This window comes from Narcine bancroftii, chromosome 3 (genome assembly GCF_036971445.1).
Source record: "Narcine bancroftii isolate sNarBan1 chromosome 3, sNarBan1.hap1, whole genome shotgun sequence".
Lineage (NCBI taxonomy): Eukaryota > Metazoa > Chordata > Chondrichthyes > Torpediniformes > Narcinidae > Narcine > Narcine bancroftii.
In genome coordinates, this window is record NC_091471.1 from 269,670,949 (window position 1) to 269,697,211 (window position 26,263).

The 26,263-nt window shown below is 38.7% G+C and overlaps 1 protein-coding gene across 6 annotated transcripts in view; it reads left to right on the forward strand.

Annotated features, from left to right (window-relative positions):
- LOC138758746 (PWWP domain-containing DNA repair factor 3A-like) overlaps positions 1 to 26,263 on the forward strand; it is a 53,508-nt gene that overhangs the window by 8,123 nt on the left and 19,122 nt on the right. For 4 of the 6 annotated variants that reach the window (XM_069928088.1, XM_069928091.1, XM_069928089.1 and 1 more), the window contains 6 exons: positions 5,412 to 5,522; positions 15,289 to 15,377; positions 16,644 to 16,714; positions 18,488 to 19,717; positions 22,895 to 23,020; positions 25,579 to 25,649. In XM_069928088.1, the coding sequence (XP_069784189.1) occupies positions 5,466 to 5,522; positions 15,289 to 15,377; positions 16,644 to 16,714; positions 18,488 to 19,717; positions 22,895 to 23,020; positions 25,579 to 25,649 (1,644 nt within the window). In that variant the 5' untranslated portion in view covers positions 5,412 to 5,465. Of the gene's footprint in view, positions 1 to 4,756; positions 4,962 to 5,411; positions 5,523 to 15,288; positions 15,378 to 16,643; positions 16,715 to 18,487; positions 19,718 to 22,894; positions 23,021 to 25,578; positions 25,650 to 26,263 lie in introns of all 6 variants that reach the window. The other 2 variants (XM_069928090.1, XM_069928093.1) reach the window with 2 other exon arrangements.

Genomic DNA, 26,263 nt, shown 5'->3' on the forward strand with positions numbered 1-26,263 from the left:
TCTTTAAGGATAGAGGCTACTTTCTTAAGACACTGCCTCTTGTAGATTTCCTCGATGAGTGAAGTCTGGTGCATTTGATGTTGCAGGCCAAGTTAGCAACCCTTGAGTTTTTTCTTGTCCTGAGCATTGGTACCTTTATACCAGACAATGTTGCCACCAGCCAGGATGTTCTCCCCACATTACACCTGTAGGTTTTCAAGTGTATTCCGTGACATACTGAATCTCCTCAAACGCTTCACAAATTATAGCTGCTGGCAATCCTTCTTTGTGACTGCATTGACATGGAGGTTTCAGGACAGATCCTGGGAAATGTTTACACCTAGGAGTTTGAAGTTATTGACCCCTCTCCATGTTGACCCCTCGATGAGGACTGGTTTGTGTTCTTCTGAAGTCTACAATCAATTCTGTGATTGCTAACATTGAGTATAAGGTTGTAGGTATGACACCATTTAATGAGCGGTCTCCCTCATGTACGCTTCCTCATTGCAGTTTGTGATTCTGCCATCAACCATGGCAAATTTGTAGATAGCATTGGAATTGTGCATGGCCACAGTCATGGGTGTGGAATGGTGGGCCAAGAACACATCTCTGAGGTGTGTCTGTGTTGATAGTGAGGAAGAGACATTGTTTCCAATTTATACTGACTGTGGTCCTCTTCTGATGAGTAAATCCAGGATCCAGTTATAGAGTGGGGTGCAGAGGCCCAGGGTTTGGAGCTTCTTGACCAGCACCGAGGGAATAATGGTGTTGAAGACTGGGCTGTAGTCTATAAAGAGCAACCTTGTGCATGAGTTGCTGTTTTCAAAGTGATACAGATCTAGTGAAGAGCCATTGATATTGCTCTGCTCTGGAGCAATGGTGACGATAGTTGAATTGCAGTGAGTCCAGACCTTTACTTGGGTATGTTTTCATTCTGGCCATGTCCAGCCTCTCAAAGCACTTCATTATGGAAGATATTAGTGCTACTGGGCAGTTGTAATTCAGGCCGCTCACCCTGCTCTTCTTAGTCACCAGGATGATTAAGGCCCTTTTGAAGCAGGTGGGAACCTCTGACTGCAGGAATGAGAGGTTCAAAATGTCCATGAACACTCTGTCTAGTTGGTTGGCACAGATTTTTCAGTACTCTCAGGTATGTCATCAGGAGATTGGCCTCAGAGTCAGATATCACAGAGCCCTCAGCCTTTGCAGGGATTCTCATAGGCACTGTTGGGGTCTCCTTCTAAAAGCAGGCATAGAAGGTGTTCAGTTCATTGAGTACCATCTATGGTGTTTGCTCTCACTTTGTAGGCTGTCATATCTGCACTCCCTGCCATAGCTGGCCTGTGCCTCTAGCTTCCTCCGGAATTGCCACTTTGTTTCAGAGATAACCTTACGCAGCTCATACCTAGACTTGTGGAGACCTGGATACCTGGCCTTAACGCCCTTGATCTTGGCCTTAGCAGGTTGTGAATCCCCCTGATTCATCCAAGGTTGGGGAACACCCGGTATGTGCGCATGGGCACACACTCGTCCGTGTAGGTCTAGGTGAAGTCAGTGACGCATGATGCATATTCATTTAAGTCTAAGGATGAATTCTTGATTATGGTCGAGTCCACTGATTCAAAGCAGTCCTTTAGACATTCCTCCACTTCCCACAACCATACTTTCACCATCTTCACTGCTGATGGTGTGGTCCATGGTGTCTGCTTGCACACAGAGAGTAGAGCCAAGTGATCAGACTTGCCAAAGTGTAGTCATGGTATGGCTCAGTAGGCATTCTTCATGGAGATGTGGCAGTGGTCAACTGTGTTGGCAGTAGTTCATTAGTCTTCAGGTGGGCTGATGGAAGTCCCCTACAATGATCAGGAATGGATCAGGATGTGCTGTTTCATGGGTGCTCATCACTGTGCTCAGTCCCTCTAATGCCGGTCTGAAGTGAGCCAGTGATGGAATGTACACTGAGAACAGGATGATGGCAATGAACTCTCAGCAGGTCGAATGGGTGACACTTGATTGCCAGATGTTCCAGGTTGGGTTGTAAGACTGTGACATAACCATCACGTTTGTGCACCATAAATTGATGATGACACAAATGTCATCTCTCCTGGTTTTTCCTGACAATGGTGTCCGGTCAGCACAGTGAAGGGTGTAGCCCTTGGGCTATAGCATCGTGTCTAGAATGTCCTTGATTAACTTTCTGTGAAGCACATCACACAGCACTCCCTGATGTCTGTCTCTCTGATGTTGTAATCTGGATTGAAGTTTGAGTTTGTTTTCCGAGGATTGTACGTTGGCCAGGAGGATGGTAAGAAGCAGAAGCGTCTGGACCTGGTATCTTGGCTTAATCTGTAACTCCCCCCACCTGTGCATCCATGTGGTTTGGGTCTTTTTTAAATGGCTGGAGGGTTGGCTGCTGGTAACGTGGTGTTGAAATGATCTGTGTGATGTTTCTTTAAATCTCCCACCATGTTTAAATGGACTGAGCTCTGGTGCTTGTGTCTCCTGCAAAGTTTAAATTTAAATGGCCCTTTTGCTGGCTGTGTTTAAATCGAGCGTTGGCTGTTCAAAGGTGCTGCATTCTAACATACTGCAGTTTCTGCCATTTGTCACTTTTTAATTTGGGGATGCAAGCAGTCAAGTATTATGTCATAATGTCAAATCTTCTGCGCAGATACAATGGCAATGGCTCATCTGACCACTCTGTAAAATTCATGTGCAGAACATGAAAACGCAGTTGTCAAAAACAGCAGTAGGTGCAAAAATCTTTCGTAAGAGTTGTGTTGAATTTTTAAATGCGGTTTTTCTCTTTTTTGACGTCTTATTGCAATGCAATTTCACCCACAGATGACTTCAGTTGCGATTAGCTGAAAATTCAGGAAATTGGACATTTAAAAGACTCCCCCACCCCATTAAGATTTTTCACTGATTTTTTTTAACTTGTCTGGTTCTACAAATGCGCAGTCATAAAGGCAGTTTTTCATTGTTCAGTTCAAACAGTATTTCCAAAATTTGCAACACCTAGCTACAAGAAATTCAGAAGGATGTGGAAATCTGCAAGTGTTTTCATTCAAATTGCTTGCCGTTCTGACAAGGAAATGAAGCACTGTTTGTTCATTGTTACTGGGCTTGGGTGCTGTAACTTTCCCTGTAATAACCGCATTATTGGAGCTTGTCACTAGAAGTGCAGTGACTCAAGATGCCTCATGACCACTGTTTCAAGGACAGTCAGCCTTGAGCAATAAATTCAAGTCTTGCCATCGATATCCACATTTTAACTCATTGCAGATCTTAAAAGAACATATAAATACAATGATTTTTTTCAAAATGTTTAGATTAATTTCTGCAAAGTTGCTGCTCAGTTTAATGTACTTTCCCCAGGGAAGCTTTGGCTTATCTTTCCTGGACACTCTCTGTAATGCCCTATGTGCTATTTAGCCGGAGTGCTGAGTAGTTGATGTTTTTGTCAATTCCTACGACAATGATAAAGCACTGGAAAAGAATCATGAATGCTATCTCCTTAACATTGTACAAATCCAGAAGAGCATCTAATGTCCTCTCCTCGGCCATTATACCCAGCATCAACAAATGATCACTGTGGGCCAATTTTGGTTTGCAGGCCACATTGTCTGCATGCTTGACTCCCAAAGTAAAAAACTTTACTCGATGCACCTCAGTTTCAGAAGCACAGAAGAAAATGGTTTAATTCAGTTCTCAGGCTTCTGTGATGGGGAGGTTGGAAATGTAACCTCTGTCAATTTGTGGACAACTCTGGTCTATTCTGCTCAAAATGGAGGAGTAGGCAGACACTGAGAACCTTTTCTCTGGTGAAAGGCAGGCACATGCAACATTATAGACAACTACTTTTGGCCAATCCATTGCAGAATCTGTAGGATCTTCATCTGTAGTTCCTCAGTGAGCTTCAAGGTTCCTTTTATTTTCACTTAAAAATGTAATGTGCATGATAAACTTCCAACTTTTATTTGTTGTTCGGCAAAGAGTCACCATAAGCTTTGCATGTCCCTTCAGAGACACAGAGTGTTCTTGGATTCTCCTCCAGTGCTCGCCAACCTCTGCAGCTTCACAGGCTCCTATTCAATCCATTGGCCACCTGAGCTCCTGGTCCAAATCTTTTATTAAAAACCCTTCCGCATTTGAGGCCCCTCGGGAGCATTCTTGCACTTGACATCCTCTCGAATTCTGGTTCCCATGAACTAGTCACTCGCAGCCTGTGTGAGTACTTTGACCATTGACTCCCCTATTGGTCATATCCCATGCTTCTCAACAGGGGCTGATCTCCCATTTTATCACCCTGTGCCAGTCCACTGTTCTTCCAGAGCCCACTCCCTCCCCTCATAGATTGCTGTCCAGCACAGCCTTCTATAGTTGCAGAATTTTAAAAACACTCTGCTCCTTTAACTGGCAATTTAAAGCCTATATGGAGTCATGAGCATCAGGACCTGGCATTAAGATTCTGCAGAACACACTGTGTCCCAACTCTTGTGGGTTCGCACCTGTGGCAGTGCTGCTGTTACCATAGAGAAATGTTTGGGCAGGGATCAGCTGTGGAACCATATGATGAGATAGTGTCCATCACATCCAAATGGAAGTGAAGAAAGAGGCCACAGGACCCGGACATTATGCTAATACATGGAGCAAAGCCTGAATTAGTCATATTGTGATTTCTGTGAAAATTAGTGTGTTTGATTCTGTTTTAAGTACATTTGTAAATTGAACTCACATGCCCATCAACCTCCCTTTTGATTTTTTTTTCTATTAGCAGCCTACACAGAAGGAATAATTTACAATAGCCAATGAGCATACATGCACTTTCAGGATGTGGGACGAAACAGGAGCATCTAGAAAAAGTCCACATGGTTCGCTTCAGGATGAAATTGGAATAATAAGCAATAACAAAGGGACGCCTTTTGGTTGCTCTACCTAAAATTGTCTGAAAATTGTGTCGATCTGGAATTCAAATAAATGTATATAAAGTCTTTCTAAATTTGCATCTTGTCAGCAGAATCTGATCTCTGCATTTGTCTTTGACCTATTTTCCATTAGACCAAGACTTGGCTCTATCGAGACTTTTTAAAAAAAAAATAACAGCAATATGAAATACTGTAGTTGTTAATATTAGTGAACCGGTGCGGACTCGAAAGGCCAACGTGGCCTGTTTCTGCTCCGTAAATGGTTATATTGCCAAATTGGAAGTCCACTGACCTGGAAAGATTCTGTTTTTCTTTAAAAAGTTAAATTTATTTTGGCATATTAATTGATTTCACAGGAATAATAGTTTTGAAAGCACTGTTGTTTTTTTGGTATTGGAAGGTTTACAATATTTCTCTTGCATTACAGATTAATGGATGAATTATATTAATGACTCATGACGGAAGGACTTTCACGTTTTAATTTTTCTGTATCTGGCTTTGCAGCATTTAGTGGAACAAACCTTTGCCTAGACGTGGTGTTCTGAAAAAGTATAAGCGATGAGTGGCTCCGAGTTCATCTTTTGCAATTGGCAAGGTCGTCTGTGGCCTGCAAAAGTAAGTAACTTGTTCTTACAACAGTTTATTCCATTCAGTTGTCATCAACCATGTAATTGCCTTGCGTATTATGCTCATGTTCATTGTATGCTAACTGTTTAAAAAGTTTTTAAGCTCAATGTCACTTTTTTGTAAACATGGCATACCTCTAAACACAGCTTTACATGTATTTCCCAAGTTATCATAAGGTGTAAATTACACAATTTGTTTCTTGTCAAATATTTTCAGTTGGCACTTGAGTGAAAAGTAATTGGTAAGCCACCACATTTAATTTTTTTCCTCCAAGGTTCTGGGATATGTCTGAGACTTCCTAACTTGATTCTCTTTCAGAAAGGATGCAACAATAAGAATAACATTGACTTGTTTGCAGTTTAAAAACTTTTTTGGAATCTGATTGGTGATGGAAAACTGTTGTATCATAGCTTAACATTAATACAATAATATATATTCTCAATTGGAGCAGAAGTAGACTTGAAAGTTTCTTCAAATTTAGTGATGCTTGAAAATGTTTTTATCGTACGGTAAAATCCCTGTTATCCAGAATTCAAGAAAAAGGCACCCTCAACATCAAAAAAAATTGCTGAAAATAAATGGGTAACAAATATGAACATTTTAAATTGCCACCCCCACCAATCAGTTTTCCAATCGAGCAACACCCAATCTCAAACAACTGGAAAATGTATTTATCTGTCTCTACCAATTTCCATAGGTCCCAGATGCTGTGGGTTTTTACTGTATTTTGATATTCAATTTCCATTTATAAATTGGATTAAAACAATAATTATTTTGTGATAACCTAACATTTTAAACATGATCAATTCTAGTACAGTTTTTGATGTGATTTTTTTTTTTCATTTACTACTTGGGTATGTATAAGTTGGCTTGGAAGTAAATAAAACTGGTAGTTAAAAGAGTGATAGGTGGAAAAGGAGTTTCATTTCATGGGACATTGGCATCCTATCAGGAACAGGAAGCATCTGTACCTGGAGATGAGAGGCTTAATGCGTAAGGAGCATTTGTCCTTGGGCCTGTTCTTGCCAAAGGTTAGAAGGATGAGCCGAGATCTCCTAGAAACCTACTGAACAGCTAGATACAGTAGATGTGGAGATGTTTCCAGTAGAGAGAGTGTCCAGGACCGGAAGGCACAGAGTAAAATTTCATCCCTTTAGCATAGGGATAAGGAGGAATTTCTTCAGCCAGAGGTTGGTGAATATGTTGAATTCATTGCTAGGGAGGTCGTCATTGAAGAATTTAAAGTGAAAGTTGATGGGTTCTTAATTAGTATGAGGGCCGAAGGTTATGGGGAGAAGGGGAGAATGAAGATAAGAGAAAAATACATTAGCCTTGATTTGAATGGTGGAGTAGACTCAATGGGCCGAATGGCCTAATTCTGTTCTTATGGTTCTAGTTCAACTGGGGTGTACTCCAGTTGAACCAGACATGGACCAAGGTCCTGATAGAAAGTAAAAATAGGATGGAGGCCTATGTTTTTAAATTGGGGATAGGAAGAGGAGAACTTGGAAAGAAAAGTGAAGATTTTTCATTTTTAAAAATGTGCCTTAAGCTCTACAAATGAAGGATCTGATTATCTGCAACCCAAGTACTTAAGGATATTTTCCTAGAAATGGTTGGTGTTGCCATCATTTTCAAAAGTTACTGAGGACTTTGGAATTTTTTTTAAAAAAAATGAAGGAAAAACCAAATGTTGGAACTTTATTTATTTATATCTATCTATGTATATATGTTGTAAAGAGAAGACCAGAAATTTAACACCAGTTTCCCCCATAGTGGGGAAAAATACTGGAGTGCTTTTAAAGAAGAAATGGCAGAGCATGTGGAAACTACTGGTGGGGAAAAGATGGTTTGTCATGAATTTACTAAAATGAAGCTCTGTAAATGTACTGAAATTTTTTTGAGGGTGTCACTAGTGAATAGATAAAGGAGAAGAAGGTGTAGTGTTTGGATTTTCAGAAAGTTCACTTGGTTCTTGCACAAGAGGTTAGAATGCAAAATTAAGGCATGGGTTTATTGTGGGGGGTGGGGGGGGGGGGAGCTGGCAGACAAGAAACCAAGCAGAATAAATGCAAGTTGCAGGTAGTGATGAATATTGTGCTACAGGGATCAGTCCTTGCACCTCGATAATTCACAGTTGGTGCTCATGATTTGGGTGAGAATTTTAATGTAATGTAACAAGTTTGTCGATGACACCAAATTCTGCAAGATCACGAACAGTGAGAAGGTACAATGTAGTTTGAGTAGATGAAAGGATTGGTCAAATTCAGAACAATATTGTGGAGATAAATGTGATATTAAGTTACACGACAAGCACAGGGGTTGTGATCTTCTATTTCCATCTCTTTGCCCAAGTGTGCAAGTTTTTGACAATGCATGTTGCTGGAAGTTAAACTTTGGGGCTAAAAGTCCTGCATTTGGTGAGTTATTATTTGGATCTGCAAACCTAGACCACCACCTTCACTGTGATCAAATCAGTAAGAGCAATTTATTTTCTTCAGTCTGTGCCTCTTAATTCCTAATCCCATTGTTTTTGTGGGTGAATATCAACACCATGCTGTCACTGTACTGGGCTAGATGCAAAACTCCATATCCAGTCGCTAAGATCGACTCCATCCTTTGTTCAGTTCCATAGACTTCTCAGCATCTTTAACCATTATCTGTCTGTTACCTTTTTCGAGTCACGAGGCTGTGCACCTACGCTGTCTTCTTGAATTCTATCCTGCAGTAGCTTCAACTCCTTTAATACTACTTCACCATTGGCCTGTTAAAATTTTATTTCAGCTCTTTGATCTCTTTCGTTAACATGCGTTCAGAATTCAGATCTCACAATCTTGTCCTTGGGCTTCTCTTGATCTTGCCCTTTCTGTATTGCTGCCATCTTGGAATGCGATTCTCTGATGCTTGAACTAATCACTGTTTTGAGTATGATAATGGATACATAAATTCCACTCCACCAAAGTTTGTGAAGTTTTTAACAATATTACTGTCATATTGCAAAGTAGTGTTGTCACACCTCTTCTGTCTGCCTCTGTTCTGTACACAATGCCATTCTTGAATAAAGTTAAAGATTTTTGATTTAAGGTGAGACGTCTAGTTTGTTGCTGATTTCCAATGCTAAAATCTCTCTCAGATATCTACATTGGCAAATAGAAACTGGAAGCAAAACATAGAATTCCTTTAAGTTGACAAAATGGACAGCTCGGTTTAAGGAAGAAGATCTGAACCATGGAAATGTAGCTTGTTGATTGAAGCGTATACGATTTTTTTATATTGAGGAATTAAAATTGAGTTCAACTTTCTCCATTTCTTATTCCTACTTTTTCAATTGTAACTTAATCCATCATTAATTCTAAAGCTAAATATTATATTAATTTATATAAATATTATAGATCTGAAGTGAAAAAAAGAAAATTTTGGAAACAGTGTTAACGTTTACTTCAATTTTAATTTTTGGTCCCATGGCAGCATTGTTCCAATGTTTTTTGGGTTAGATAATAAACTGATACTTCGTCTTCCCTTGAATGGCAGACATATTCACTTCATTTTTTTTTGCACATTAGTATACAAAGATTTGCAATAAATACAATAAGTGGGAAATACATAAATCTCTCAGGACCTGACTCTGGCCACAAAACTACCCACATTTAGGACCACAGTTGTTCTGGAGCCCAACACAGGTTCAACCAAATACCTGGTCCCCAGCTGCAGCCCAGACTCCTGGCTCTTGCCATGAACTCTAAACCCCTGGGTCACATTTCGGAAATTGATTGAACCAAATTCTGAACCATTAAGATTTCTGGGTTCCTAGTTTATCAGAATTTGACTCTACATCAAATGTAATTAGGAAATGGGCATCTCACCATAGTATAGAGCCCTGCGAATGATTACAAGAGGAGGGCATTCAGTCTATGTTTCGGATGACCAGAGCAATGGTTCCATCTTTTGTTATTAGCCTTGAAAATTTTCCTCCATCATGTATTTATCCAATCGTCTCTTGAATGCCACAGAGGAACCTATTTTTGACTCATCTGCAGGAAATTCGTTGTAGATCCCAACCATGTACTGCAGATTTTACCCAAGTCACTCTTAATTCTCTTTCCCTTTGTACATTTATCCTTGAATCTCGATTAAGCAAAAAAAAATCAACATCATCTTGTATAGGAACTGGCTTTTAAACAATACCCCATGGCAGCCACCTTGTTCTGAAAAACACGTTTATGAAAGGCATCTGTATTTATTTTCTATCATCATCCGATCTCCTCTTCAAGTATTTATCATTATTGTCTTTTTGTTCTTGGAGAGAAGCCTCTCTACATGAACCATGCACATGATTTTCAGCATTTATGGGGATAACAAAAATATGTTCGTATTTTCAATGATAATCTCAAATTCTGCACACTACATTTCTTTGCCAAATTTGTTCAGTGAATGTTATGTGGATCTGTTGTCTTGAGGATTTTTTGGGGGTGGTGTCAGTTGAATGATACAATTTTGAGTTGCTAAATCAGGATGGACTCCTAAGTGCTGATTTGAATGTAATTTTGTTATTATTTCCTTATTGGCCATATAGCCTAAATCATGAATTTCCTTTAATATTTTTTAAATTTAAATGTTGAAAAATGTTTTCTCCAAGAACATTCCAGTAGATTTTAAAGTATGTCATTGCCAAATTGTGCAGAAAATCCTTGTGTTTGGGTGCCCTTTTTTGTTCCAAACCGTGGATTCCCTTTACACAAACTGTCCCATTTAACCGTGAAATGTGGGATACAATTACTATACTAGCAGGAAAACATTGTTAGTATTTTATGTATTTGTGGTTTATTTCAGTAATTGGCTAAATTTATTTCTTTTTTAGTTGTGTTTTCTTTTTGTTTGTTTTCCTGGTTCTTCTCTGCCATAGTGACACCCATTTTGTGAAGATCACCAAGACTTCTGAAATACAGGCCCAATGGGGATTTCCATTTTTCTCCTAAATAAAATGGTGTGTTTAAGATGAGCACACAAAGTGAGCAAATCAAATTTTGTATCATAGAGCCTTTCATTAATGGCCCTAAGGTGGCTTCTGGGCATCATGAATCCCCAAAACCCAAGGCGATCCTATTTCATTTGGGCCTGTCACCTAAAACTTCCTTTAATGGGAATCTTTCATTGAAATGTTTTTATTTTCTACTTCCAACATTATTTTTAGTTTTGATTTTTCTTTTGGAACATTGTCTTAACTTTCTTTTTGCATCTTTAACTATTGTGGTGCTATAGAAGTTGCATTCTTCGTAGGGATATTAACAAATGCATGGAAGGTAAGATTGACTTGCAGTATGTATATTTTGATCTTGTGTGATATGCAATTTGTTAAACCTTGTATTTATTTGCAACAACTAGTCAAAGTGAAGACTAATTTTCCTCCATAAGTATTTTATTTTGACTCTTTATTTTATCCTGTGACCACAGCTTTGCAATAAAAATCTAATTGAAGAAAAAGAATGTTTTGGAAAACCCCAGGGGATAATGCTCAGATGTAGCTCCCTTTCTGGACCCAAATATACTTGCTCATCATTGCAAGAATTGTTTCATTCTTGTATTTAATAGTTTCAAATATCCTGCTTTCAGAGAAACCAGGAAAATGTGCTGCATTCTTGGAATGTAGCATATATTTCAGTGTACAAGACTTGAAACCATCAAAAAGCACTCAAAAATTAGGGGCCAACGTACGCCAGATAAAAAAAAAATGAGACCTTCAACTTTTAAAAAAAAAAACGCTCAATGTAGATTTGGCATACGAGATAACTCGAAAAACCAAAAAAGAACTCAACCATACTTTCGTCATTTTGCTGATTGCTCCTTAATATCAACCACCCTCTGGCAATGCCCAACAGGTCAGGCATTGCGATTCTTGGGGGGGGGGGGGGAGGGGGGGGGGGACGACTTGTATGCCTGATATATGATAAAACATGAAAATGGGAAACCGGCTTAACTGAAGGTAGTAGTCTTGTACACTGAAATATACAGTCGTTTGCATTTTATTAGCATCCTTCAAATGGATGGCAGAGGTTATTGGAACCTTGAAATAAAGTTTCCAGTCTCAGCATGCATAGCTATTGCTGTCTATTACAGTGGCCAGGAGGGGTGGAACAGTATATTGTAGTTGAATCAGATTCTCGTGCTTTAATTGAGAGGCTGGAGTTAGATTTAACCATCATCAATCTGGTTTTATAGTGCTTGGGAAATATTACCGCTAAAAGGAAATGGGAGTAGTCTGGTTGAGTCTTGTGACTTTTTGAATGTATGCCGAAGCTGGAATGGCAAGGAGGTGGTGCATAGGGATCCTAATATACAGTACCCTGGGACAAAGAAACAGTTTTTCCTTTATGCTCCACAGTTTTAGATTTGTAAAAGTGCACATTCCAGATTTTATTCAAGGTTATTTGGATACATTTTGATTTGACCATGCAGAAATTACAGCACTTTTTATACATTGTCCCTTCATTTCAGTACACCATAATATTTGAGACATTAAATGATATGTAGATTAAAATATCAGTAGTCATGTTTGGTACATTGTTGTATATCTCTTGCATGCAATAACTGCTTGAAGTCTGTGAATCATAGACATCACCAGGGGCTGAGTATCTTCTCTGGTGATGGTCTGCCAGGCCTCTACTACAGGTCTCTTCAGTTCCTGCCTGTTTTGCATGTTTATCCCCTTAAGTTTTCTCTTCAGCATATGGAAAGCATGCTCTATTGGATTTGGATCAGGTGACTGCCTTGGCCATTCCAGAATTTTCCAGTTTTTGGCTTTGAAAAATTCCTTTATTGCTTTAGCAGAATGCTTAGGATCATTGTCTGGCTGTAGGATGAAGTGCTGTCCAATGAGTTTGGAGTTATTTGCTTGAACTTGAGCAGATAAGATCTTTCTATACATATCAGAATTCATTTTGCTACTGCCATAGGCCATGACATCATCAATAAAGATAAGTGCACTAGTACCTGTGGCAGCCATACAGGCCCAGGCCATCACACCCCTTTCACCACATTTCACAATTGATGTGGTATGCCTTGGATATTGAGCAGTTCCTTTATGCCTCCACACTTTACTCTTGCCATCACTCTGATGCAGGTTAATCTTTGTCTCATCTGCCAACAAGATCTTTCTCCAGAATTCTCCAGGCTCTTTTAAATATTTCTTGGCAAACTATAATCTGGCCATCCTGTTTCTGCGGCTAACTCGTGGTTTGCATCTTGCAGTGTCGCCTCTGTATTTCTGTTTCTAAAGACTTCTGCAGACAGTCGTCATTGACGCATCCACACCTGCTTCCTGTAGAATTTTTCTGATCTGTCAGACAGGCTTTTGGGAATTTTTCTTCATTATGATGAGAATTCTTCTGTCATCATTAGTGGAGATCTTCCTTGGAATACCAGTCCCTTTGCAATTACTGAGCTCACCAATACGTTCTTTCTACCTACTGATGTTCCAAGCAGTTGATTTTGGTCATCCTAAAGTTTTGGCAATGTCTCTTGCTGTTTTGTTCTTGTTTTTCAGCCTCATAATGGCTTTTTTTTTTACTTTAATTGCCATGACTCTGGTCCTTGTGTTTTTTTTTAAAAAAAAGGCAACTACTAACTCCAAAGGTGATCAAAAACTCGGAAGTAAGCCTAGCTCTCTTATACATGCACCAATGAAGCAAATAAACACACCTGAGTACTCACAAACACCTGTGAAGCCAAATGTCCCAAATATTACGGTGCCTTGAAATGAGGGGACGATGAATAAAGAATGCTGTAATTTCATTTTGGTCAAACCAAAATGTATACAAATAACTTTTTAATAAAATCTGGAATTTGCACTTTAATCGCATATGAATTGTTTGATTGAAAATTTAAAACCGTGGAGCTCAAGGGCAAAGCAAGAAAAAAACAGTCTATGTCCCAAACATTATGGAGGATACTTGAAGACTTTGACATTTGATGATTGAAAGCCAATAACTTTTTCCTCATTCCCTAACCACCAACTTGCCACACAATCACAATGACTTACTGAAGATTGTGAGGATGTATAGTTATTTGCCCTGCCTAATAGCCTATAAATTAAGCTGGGGTAAAAAGTGTATCCTGGCTCTTCCCTAAATTTGGCACGACCATTATATTGACCATTTACAGCAAAAGGCATTTTGGAGCTTTACTGTTCCATTGGAGGCAGGTGATATTGCAGTTGCAGATTGAAGGGGTGAATCATTTTCTAAAACAATTGAAAATGAGGACTTCCCATTTCCTACTCACTATGTATTTTAAAAGGAATAAAAAACTGATGTGGGTTTGCCAATATTGTCCCTGTACACAACTTTCTTGTCATTTCTGGCCTTGTAGACCATTTTTTAAGTGAATTGTGACCCATCCTCACCAGTTTGAGCAAAACCTGTTATGATTCACACATGAATTATCAATTTGTGAATAGACTGGCTGATTTTGTGAAATAAAGCTGAACATGAAATTGTAAATTTAGTGTAGGCTGTACAATGCAATACAAGCCTGTTCCATTCATGCCATTTTCCCTGAAAATGCCATGATTTTACTTGATAAAATCAAATGCAAATACAACAGCAATGTAATGGTGGATTTGAGGTCTTCAGTACATTGACCAAAATGTAGTGTTGGTGATTTATCATTCTTGCTGCAGTTTTTTTCATTCATATGAGAGAAAAGATCAGTGCAAGGAAGAAATTTGAATGTTGTGAATACTGGCAACTTGTTCTGCTCGTGATTAAATTGAATCATAAGGTACAATATCAAATGACTTTTTTATTTGCCATTTGTCAGACCTGTTGGGGGGGGAAGATAGGACAAAAATGCCAGTGGAACTACAAATAGATTGCTTTATGATGTTGTTTTAGCTTTACTCAATTTTGGCTTCCATTAATCCATCTTTTCAGGCAAATCCTGATTGTTTTGCTAATGTTTTGAAAAGTATTTGCCAATTTCACTTCTAAGTGTATCTGCTTATTGCATTTCCTTTCTTAACTGCCTCTGAGACTTGTTTTCTTAATACTTAACTAAATATAATTCTGCCCAGCAAAGATTTCATCTCTTTATTCTACTTGGCAGGATTTGTGATGTTTTGAACAAAACTGTGATTTTTAAAAGAAAATTTTTTTAAAAAAATCTTTATATTCCATGTAAAAACACAGTGCTAGAGAAACTCAATAGGTTGTACCTGCTGAGTTCTCCAGCATTGTTTTTGATCTGAGTTTCCTCAGTGTTTTAACTTCAACCACGGAGTCTACATATTTTGATGTACCCCGTTTTTGTGGTCTGTCCTTAATCATACCTGAACTAAGGAGTCCATTAAAAGGAAATTACACTAATAGATCAGGAGTTAAAATCGGGGAAGGATGGCAGATTTTCTCCTTGGAACTAATTGTCAGATGAGTTTTTATACAAACGGAAGAAAATCTGATGGATTAATGATAGCAATTGCTGAGGCTGAGTTTCGTGATTCTAGATTTATTTAATTATCTTTAATTTAAACACCCCTAGTTATTATGAGGCCTCAAAACTTGTTCCTTGATCAATGTACCAATAATTTGTCCAGTAACAGCCATATTATTTTTAAAATTCAGCAACTGCCTTTACTTCATTAAGTTTTGAATCCTGTCATAATTGCAACTGAAACATTGGTTGTCTTTCAAGTGTCACACTTTATGCCCATTTAATGAATAGAGGGTATTGTCCGTAATATTTCCTTTTTTTTAAACAAAAGATACTGTTGAAGACTGGCATTACTCCCAATGAAATACCCAAGACAAATTCCGATTGTTTGGATGTTCAAATAATATGTTTGGATAAACGGTAAGCATTTCAAATTCAATGTAATCTTGTCAGCACACATTTTGACAGCATGGTTGGCATTTAAAAATGTTGAATATTTCAAATGTAATCCTTGTCAGGATTTATTTTATTCTCAATATGACAAGACTGTATCCATTTCTCAGCTGATGCTACTATGGTCTGACATTAAATTGACTGCTGAGCAAATGTTTAAATTTAGACAGCATGATAACAGGACTTTTTTTTGTCCCCCAGCCCGTGCTGCCAAAATTCCCCGATTGACCAACAAACCCTGCTATGTTTTTTGGGTGGGGGGGGTGGTGGTGGGAGGAAACCCATGCAGACATGCGCAGAACGAGCAAACTCCTTACAGCACTGGATTCAGCTGGTCGCTGGCACTGTAATAGAGTTACGCTAACCACTACACTATCCATGCTGCTATTCTGATTTTCTGAGAAAGCTATGCACTAGGGTGCAGAAGACTGGTGTGCATGACGACAGGTTCATTCCTACGAGTAATGTTAAGCTAATTTAACATTTCCTTGATGTAGTTTAACCTCAGCAGCTGGCTGCTTGATTAAATTTTGGATGATTTGATTTAATTCCTTGCATAGAACAATAATTTTTAAAGGTATCCTCATGTACTCAAAGGAAAAGAAGCAATGTCTTTGGGTGGTTGGGGGTCAACTTGGGAATAAATTTCTTTAGCTTCGTAGCTCCAACTTGTATCTAAAATGTTAATTTAATATGGTTATACCAAGCCATTGGCAAAATTTTCACTTAAGCTGATTAAATTTAAATTTTTAATTTTTTAAAAAATAATACAGCATGGTAACAGGCCATTTCAGTCCATAAGTCTGTGCTACCCAATTAACCTACACCCTGGTACATTTTGAACAGTAGAGGGGAAAACCGGAGCCCCCGGAGAAAACCGCAGGCACAGAGAGAACATACAAACTCCTTAAAGAAAGCACGGGATTTGAACCCTGTTCAAATCGCTGGTGCTATAAAGGCATTGTGCTAGCTGTTGTGCCAACCATGCCACCCAATGATTTATGCCTACTTAAAGTACTGTCTTCCTGACTGGTGACCTCAACCATGTGATCAATTTGGAATATAATTTTCAAGGACACGCTTGTGAGAAAAGGAATAAAATCCCTTAAGGTGGACAAATGTAATGAGATTTTGTGTGTATACACCATGCAGCTTTGCTGAAATTCTCAAAAATGTGAGGATTGTAGATATGCTTTTGTCAAAACCACAGGGTACATTTGCTTTGAATTTCAGATTGAGAGTTAAGCGCATAGACACGAGACCATTTGAGGAAGAAGAAGCCAAAAGCATTAGCAGTGATTTGGGTGAGTCCTTATTAATGAAACACCATTGATATTAACGATAATTAAGAATTGAGCACTGAATGCGCTTGGCGATGATGACATTCAGCTTGAAATATGCTTGTTTAAAATCTAACAAACCTATTATGTTATCAGTGAAACTTAATTTTCTAATTGTGGTAAAAGTTTTGCATTTCTATCTCTCAACCTCTGCAATCTATGAAATACTTTTGAGGTGGACATTAAATTTTAATTTTTAAAAATTTACACATACAGCAGGATTACAGGCCCCGCCACCCAATTAACCTGCAACATCTGGTGCGTTTTGTACTGTGGGAGGAAACTGGACCCCCCCCCCCCCCAACACACAGGGAAAAACCCACACAGACCTGGGGAGAACAGACAAACTCCTTACATTGTATCGCAGGATTCAAACCCCTGTCCCAATCACTGGCGCTGTAACTATTCTAACTGTACTTCATGCAGGGAAATCTAGCATCCAACTTTCTCAAAACAAAAATGTAAAAATGAGATCTTGAAACTTATCTGAAAGTGAAAATTGTTTACTGTTGTGTCAATCCAGATTTTTGGGTTTAGTCTTCAAGAAATAGAGATACAGCATCCAAACAGGCTGACCATTTACACTGTCAATTTGCATTCATTTTTTAACTCAAGCCTTTGAAATGGAAGTGTCACAAACTGAGAAATGGCTAACATTTTTAGAAAAAAGCTAAACTGTAATGATCAAAGTAAAACCACAAAATGCTGGAGAAATTCAGCAGGTTAAACAATATCCTTTATGCAGCAAAGATTAAAATACATTTGGGTTTGAGCCCTTAATCAAGGTATGGAAAGATGTCTCCAGAGTTCTGAACAAAAGGATGGGGGATGGGGGGGTGTGGCACGCAAAGGCAGGAGATGATAGGTGGAGAAGGGAGTGAACAGTGATCGGGGAAGAGGGAAGAAGGTTGGTGGGTAGGAGGGAAGGGAGGGGAGGGGGAGAACTGGAAAGGGGGGAAAAGGATGAGCAGGTTAGCAGAAAGCAGAGAAATCAATGTTAATCTGGCTGGAGAGTGCCCAGACGGGAAAAAAAAGTGTTGTTCCTCCAATCTGTGGGTGGTCAGGGTGGGATAGTACATGAGTATGGAAATATGACTCAGAATTGAAATGGCTGACTACTGGGAAGTCTCTGTTGTAGTGGAGGTGCTTAGTGAAGAGATCTTCAAATTTGTGACCAGTCTTTCCGACATGGAGAAGGCCACAAAGGGAGCACCAGATGCAGTAAATCAGTCCTGTGGATATACGTGAAGTGTTGCTTCGCCTGAAAGGCCTGTTTGGGGCCCCAGACCGTGATGAGGGAGGAGGTGTGGTTGCAAGTGTTGCACCTCCTGCGGCCACAGGGGAAGGTGCTGGGGGGTGATGAGTACACAAGGGAATCATGGAGGGAGCAGTCTCTATGAAGACAGAGAGGGGAGGAGAAGGGAAAATGTGTCTAGTAATGATCCAAAGTCCTTTTGAGTAAAATTGTATTAACCTTCAAAAATGAAAAATGTTTATGGAATTACCTTGAATATACTTAAATGCATATGTAAAAAATATTGATTTTTCTAGCTGGTTATTAACTTCCAATTTGTGCTGCACGAAGGACCATGGTATTTCTTGTAAACACTCACTGCAGAAGAGGTTTAGCATTTATCTTGGAAGAAATAATGGTCTTGTTCAATTTCAAGATGTTTTCCTGTTTTATTTCTCTTTTCTGATCAGTATCACTTTCTATCTTTTTAAAACAAAAATCAGTGTGTCGAGAAAACTTCACTCATGAAGAAACATTGGAAGAACTGACTTACAGGAAGGCACTTCGAGTTGCTTTGAATATTTTAACTGGGCAAGATTCTGATATCACTCAAATGACTATAAAAGAACCTGTAATGGCAAAATTTGGGGGTTTTGCTTCAGAAGTGTTTAAAAAAAGTGCATGTGCTTTCAATTCTGATAAAACTAAAAGAACGTTGAAGCCAAATGGAGTGCATTTGCTTCAAGAGCAAGGGCGTATATGCACTCGGCAAAGCAGCAGGAAATTGTCTTTTATTAAAAAAACAACTGAAAATGAACGAAGAACTAGATCAAATACATTAATCCAGTCTTCAATTAAAACCAGAAACATGACTGAAAATAAAGAAAGTGATAGTGTTGGGAAGCAAAAAAGAGGGAAAATACAAAAGAAGCCTTGTTGCCTTCAGAAAGGTGCTTCATATGTTAGCCCCACACAGTCATTACAACCTATGACATCGGCAGCTACTGAAAAATGTAGATCTTGGGATAAAGAAAGTAAAAGGTTACAAGAAAAGGAAATATCTTCATTAAAAACATGTAGATCGACAATCTCTAGAGTAAAAGAAGATCAAAATGGAAAAATTAAAAAGAATAAACAAAAACAAAGGAATTTTTCTAAACCTCCCTCTGATTCTTCTGGATCCAATTCAAGATCTGAGGAAGTTTCGACATTTGACATTTCTCGTAGCTATTTAGAATCTACCCCGAAAAGCAGGACTTGTGGAAATGTTAGGTCATACAAATTCTCACATGTTCTAAGCAGCCCTAAAAATATTCAGTCTGTAAAGAAAACTGGTTTATGCAAATCTCAAGAAACAGGCCAGCACAAAAGAAAAAGAGGAAAGAAGGATACAGAACTTTTGGACTGCCTTGATACCAGTGCAAGTTCGACTGATTTGGATCAAAATGTAAAGTCGAACAACCAATCAAACGAAAAGAGCCTTACAGAAATAAAGAGCCCACCACATCATTTTAAGAGTTCTCTATTTGAATTTAATCTGGATGGGCAAATAAGTCCTATTGCTGCCTGTAACCAGAAGCATAGTCATTTCAACAGCCCTCAGTCAACCTGTGCTGCTACTAAAATAACCGAGGGGGCATTTAATCCTTCAAACGTTAGGGAAAAGGAGGGAACTTTATCTACTTCGTTTGAAACTTGCCTTGGGTCATCATCCTTTGAAATCGATGAAGTGGGTAAGACTTTCTATTGAGACATTAAACCCTCTTTACACTGCAGTCAGTAAATTAGAAATGACTGAATAGGACTGTTTAAAAACTGAAGATAAATTTTCTTTTCTGTGATTTTGCACACCTTTGATGTTTATTTGAAAATACCTTGAGAAAAAATTGTAATTTTTAATTTTGGGATATTAAAATTGTTTATGGAAAATGCAACCTAAAGTGATCTTGTTGATATAACTGTAGGATATTGTATTTAAGGCAGATTATTTTAATTATTATGTATTTACTAACGATTTTTGGACCTTGTAGTGGGATGGGGAAATGGGATTTTTTTTTCCAAGTGTGTTTTTATATCTCAATTTGTATTTTAGATTTCTTCTATGTTCAGTTGGATTCAATTTGCCCCAGTATTTATCTTTATAGTCCACTAGAAAATTGAAAGCTATATTTTCTGAAACCATCCCCCCACCCCCCTTAGTAAAAGGTTCAAATGAATGACTGCTTGTCAGGGATTCCCTGACTACAGAAGCTAGACTTCCCTGATCAAAATGTCTTTTGAAAGACATTTTATACAAATACTGTCATTTAATGATTGAAGCTCGGGAACGTCTGTCGCAATCTGTAAACAGTACTTTTAAAATAGATAGAAAACAAAGTGGTTTTTTTGTTCAGAAGAATGCAGTAAGTGAAGGATAGCTGCATTAAAATTATGGGTATGCAATCAGTCACAGTCACTTGGAACAGTGTCCTTGATTAACGGTGGAAACACACAATCATTTCCTATCAGTGACATTAGTATTGTCACCATGTACAGCCTTTTAAGAACCTCAAAGCCCTGTCTTCTCTCCACTTATGTAACTGGCTCATATTTCAAAACTGCTGCCGCATTATTTCTCATTTGCTCCCCATGTTCTACATTGCCTTCTACACATCACAACTCAGCATTGATCATTGTTCCGGACATCTACAGCTGTGATCAATGTAATGAACAATTGTGGGGAAAATCCTTCTGCAGCTTGAAATTCTGCAAAATCTCTGTCACCATTTTTGCTAAAAATTATTTTATTTGGTCTTAAAATGTCTCTGACACTTAACTATTTCATTTTAAAGTTTTTGAGGCGCTGTTTTTTTAAAAAAAAATGCAAATGCTTTAATGTGTGTCCTCCCCTCTTGTCTCGACTCATAACGTCAACAATTCTTCTAGTGATACTGCTCAACCTGTTGAGTTTCTCCACCAGATTTCAGCATCTACAATCTCAAGTCATACACATATCTTGGTTTATTCTTACATGGGGACTCAGAAATTTGAGTTTCTACAAACAAAAACCAGCAAATTTCCTAGTCTTAAATTGTCTGTTCCATTATCAAATCTCACCTCTCCAGTCGTTCACTGCTCCTACCACATTCTGAGGCTTTGCGACCAACCTCGCAGTCACTTTAATAGCTCATTATCACTGGGACAAAAGGCATATAGCACGGTACAGGCCCTCGATGTTGTGCCAATCGATATATTCCTTCCTTAAGAAAAGTATTAAACCTTCCCTATCCCATAACCCTCTTTTTTTTCATCCACGTGTCTAAGAATCTCTTAAATGCCCCAATGTTTCAGCTTCCACCACAATCCCCAGCCAGGCACCCACAACTCTGTATACTTTTTTTAAATAACCCTACCCCTGATGTCTCCCCTAAACTTCCCTCCCATAACTTTGTACGTATGTCCTCTAGTCCTGTTGATTCTGCCTGGGAAATAGGTGCTGCTGTCCACCCTATCTATGCCTCTTATAATCTTTTAGACCTCCAAGTTTCCTCTCATTCTTCTTCACTCTAAAGGGGAAAAAGTTCCAGCTCTGCTAACCTTACCTCCTAATACTTGTTTTCCAATCCAGGCAATATCCTGGTAAATCTCCTCTGCACCATCTCCATAGCTTCCATGTCCTTCCTGTAATGAGGTGGCCAGTACTGAACACAATAAGAGTGTGGTCTTACCAAATATTTGTGGTTGCAACATTATCTCTCTACTCCTGAATTCAATCCCCCTATTAATGAAGCCCAGCATCCCATAGGCCTTCTTAACCATCCTATCAACCTGTGTGGCAATCTTGAGGGATGTATGGATTTGAATCCCAAGGTCCCTCTGTTCTCCACGTTCTTAAGTAACTGACTATTAACCCAGTACTCAGCCTTATGTTTTGTCCTTCCAAAATGCATCACCAAAATGCATCACCTCGCGCTTATCTGGGATTGAAATCCATCTGCCCAACTTTACATCCTGTCTCTAATCGTCTTATAACCTTCGACAACCTTCAGCACCATCCACAATTTCTCCTATATGTCATCCACAAATTTACTGACCCATCCTTCCGCCTCTTCATCCTGGTCATTTATAAAAATCACAAATTGCAGGGGTCCCAGAACAGATTCTTGCAGCACTCTACTAGTCTCCAATCTCCAGGCAGAATGATTTCTTCCTACAAGCCCTTTTATCCACACAGCCAAGGTTCCTGTGCCTTGTGACTTTCTGGATGAGTCTCTCATGGGGGACCTTGTCAAATGCCTTGCTAAAATCCATGTAGACTGCATCTACTGCCCTGCCCTCATCAATTTCTTTTGTTACTTCCTCAAACAAAACTCAATTAGACTTGAGGCATGACCTTCCCTTCACAAAGCCATGTTGAGTAAACTGGACTTCTCACTATATGTGTTTCCTTCTGCCTTACTCAGACAAACACAGGGTGAAGCTGTTTAAAAGTGCTACTTTCATTATTGTTCTAATTAAATCTCAATTGCAAGAGAGCAGATGCTTACCTCACTGATTTCTTCCAGCAGTTTACTTTTTGCTCCAAATTATAGTATCTGCATTCTCCAATACAAGTCATCTTGAATTTCATATAGTCAATTAGCAGTCTCCTTGAGTTACTTACTTTCCATTTCTACTAAGCACTGGGGCCATCTCCATGTTGGCTGGATTTGCCAAGCTTATGCTATGTCCATCTCACCATAAACGAGAAGATAATGTGACCATGGATGTACAGGATGTACAGGATTTTCAATGTACAGGATTTTCTTTTAAAGATTAACTGGATAAGAAAGTGCTTGAGAGTGAGTTAACACAAGTTCATGAAAGCAGCCCGAAGGCTAGTTCGTACTGCTCATGGTGTCTTTCAATGTAAATATTTGGACTTCATGCAGGAGTACAGTCTTCCTCTTTGTTATCAATGGAGTTCAGTTCCACAGACTCCCTTTTAGCAAGCAAATTTCCAGAAGTTTTGGAGGAGGAAGATGATGAGAACCTTCCCAGCATACTTGTGCACCAAGGTGAGATCTCTACTCTCATTTTTTTGGGTGTCTATAGAAATTAATTTCTCCGTTTCTCTCTTCACACCCAACAGATCCTGAGATCTGACAAAATAGGAATTGTTGTTCTTTAATGTCCATTTGTTTATTTTTTTTACTTAAGTATAATATACAAACGCACTGAAATTCTTGCCTGCTGTCGCCAAACAGTTACAGAAAATAGCCAACTTCAATAGCAGAAATTAAATATGTCAAGTCAGAAAAGATAATAACAAATGATAGATATATTTTTCACAGCAATTGGCACAAGAAAAATCAGCGACATTTCAGTAAATTTTAATTTTTTAAATTTAGCCATACAGCCCCCTTTTGATCCACAAGGCAGTGCTGCTCAATTACATCCAATTGACCTGCAACTCTGTACACTTTTGAATGTTAAGAGGAAACCCATGCAGACACACCCTTGCAGACAGTGCTGGATTTGAACCTGGGTCACTGGACTGTAATAGCGTTGTGCTAACAGTGCCACTCAGTCAGATGGTTTGATATTCCTGGAGTAGTTTATGGTTAAGGGTAGGGAAGGAGAAGGAGGTTAAAGACCCTAATAGCTGTTGAATCAAAACTATTCTTGAACCTGGAGTTGCTGGGGTTCAGATGTCTGGACATGCTGCCTGGGGGTCTTTTATGATGTTGGGTGCCCTCTTGAGGCAATGCCTTCACAATAGATGTTTTCAATGAATGGGAGGTTGGTACCTGTAATGGACTGCAGCCTTCTTCTTTCCTGAATACTTGTGTTTTCAAACCACACCAATCAGTACACCTGTAGAAGTTCAATGGAGTGACAATGTGCTAAATCTCCTTGGACTTGGAAAGTAGAGGTGCTGGTGTACATTTTAAGACTTTAACTAGAAAGTTTCAAACCATTAATTCTTTTTATTATGGAAATGTGCTGACACCTAAACAATGACTATGGTCATCAACTTTTTAAACTACTTGTTGTTTAATAACACAATTTGTTGTGTAAAGTGCTTATGCAACACTACAGAATTTTTTTTGTCCTAGTCCCAATTTTTATTGGAAGGAAATAAAAGGCTGTTAAATTGGAGTTACACTTGAAGCAAAGTAAGATCAGATGTAGGCTGTATCGTTCAATATTCCTTGCAGTCATGGTTAATTTGAACCACGTCTCCATTACCAGCCTTAGTTTCATAATTCTTTTGTGATCAAAATGTAATTTTGGCTCATTATTTAATGCTAATTTGAGGGTCAAGTTTAGAAAAATCAATCAGAGATGGGTACAGATATATTGGATACAAGCATGTCAGATTTGTAATGTTCATGCCAGAACAAAGAAGCAATACTTAACAAGGACAGTGGTTCTAATATGATCCTTGAAACTCCAGTGGCTTACACTATGCTTGACTACCGTACTAGCATTGTTTCCCTTTGCCATATCCTGTATAACCTATGGGTAATGATATTATAGTCAGATGTGCATCATGCTTATGACTGTGTGCTTATTTGCATTCTCCATGTGTCCCACTGGGCCCGGTTGGTGGTGGGGGGGAGAGAAAGAGGCCAGTACATATAGGAAGAATCCATGCCCCCTCTTCCATTCAAGTGCGTTTACAATATCACGTTCCTGATTCCCATCTCCTTTGATTCCTTTTATTATCCAAAAGTATTTCTTCTTAAATGTACTTTGCAGCTGAGCCTCCACAGCACTCCTAAAGGTGAATGACTGGGTAGAGAAATTGAAAAAGTTGAATCCTGAGCAGACACTTAAATTATGACCTTGGATACTAAACACTGGGGGAAGCCAACATCCCCTCATCTATCCTGTCACATCCTCTAAAAAATTTTGAATGTTTCTACAAAATAATGTTTTTTTTTAAACTCGGGAATGTGGACTCTGGTGGATTGAGCAATACTTGTCAGAGGAATTAATTCTGTACTTTGTACTCCCTTTATCACAAGCATATATTTACCTATTCCGGAAGATTGGAACAGTGTGGTTTTAACAGGGCCCTGTACAATTGCAGTAGGATGTGTTTACTCATACTCGAATCTTCCTGAAGTAAAGGCTGACATTCTATTTACCTTCGCACTTGCATGCTGTGCCAGCATATTAACTTTGCAATTCATGTACAAGGATACCAGAACCCCCTGAACATGTGCTCCTTTCAGTCGCCCACCTTTTTAAAAAAATCTTTTACAAAAGTGGTTATTTAATTTTTTCATATTACATTTGATCTTCTGTGTTCTCATTTATTCATTTTACCGGTCTATCGGTCTACTTCCTAAGATCCCACTAGATTCTCCTCACCACGCACATTATCACCCAGCTTTGTAGCACCTTTTCACTTTTATTTCCTGCTCTCATGATGCAGAAATTTTTAATGCAAGACAACAGTGGGAGCGTGAAATTTGTGGACTGGTTATTATAATTTTGGAGGCATTAAGATTTGGAAGGAAATCAATGAATACTTTTTCTAAAAAAATGAATAGAGTTGAATTAATATTTTCATGCCATATTCAGTCATATTGAGATCCAACAAATTTCTTGTTTATTTCTACAGAGCAATGGTCAGTCACTAAAGGAATGTTGGTCTGGTGCAAATTCCAAAAGTACCCACATTGGCCTGCAGTGGTAAGGGAGAAATTAAATCAAAGCACAAAATATACTCATCTAATGTTGAAGATTTAAGTTTAACATCTTGACACAATTTTTTTTTAAAGCTGCATGGTAATGCCATCAAATTGAAGGACTTTTCAAACCCACTGTATCTTGATTCCTTTTTTGCCTCAATAAGTGATTATTTTGTATTTTAACTTGGTGCAGTCAGAACCCACCTGTTGGTAATTCTCCTATTCCCTTCATCAGACTCCATTTGAGTATTTAACAATTGCAGCACGTAATCAGGGCATTTTGACCCTTCTAGTCCACACCAAACTAAGTCCTCCCCTCCCACCTATCTGAACCCTGCCCATAACCCTCCATTCCCCTCTGATCCATATACCTATCCAATTTTTCCTTAAATGACAAAATTGACCTTGCCACCACTTTCTCCCGAAGCTCATTCCACACAGTCACCACTCTGAGTAAAGAAGTTCCCCCTCTTGTTGCTTCTAAACTTTTGACCCTTGACTCTCAATGGAAAAAGTCTATCCACATCAACTCTAATTCGATGACCAGAACTGCACACAATACTCTAAATTTGGCCTCACCAATGCCTTGAACAGTCTCAATATCACCTCCCAAAT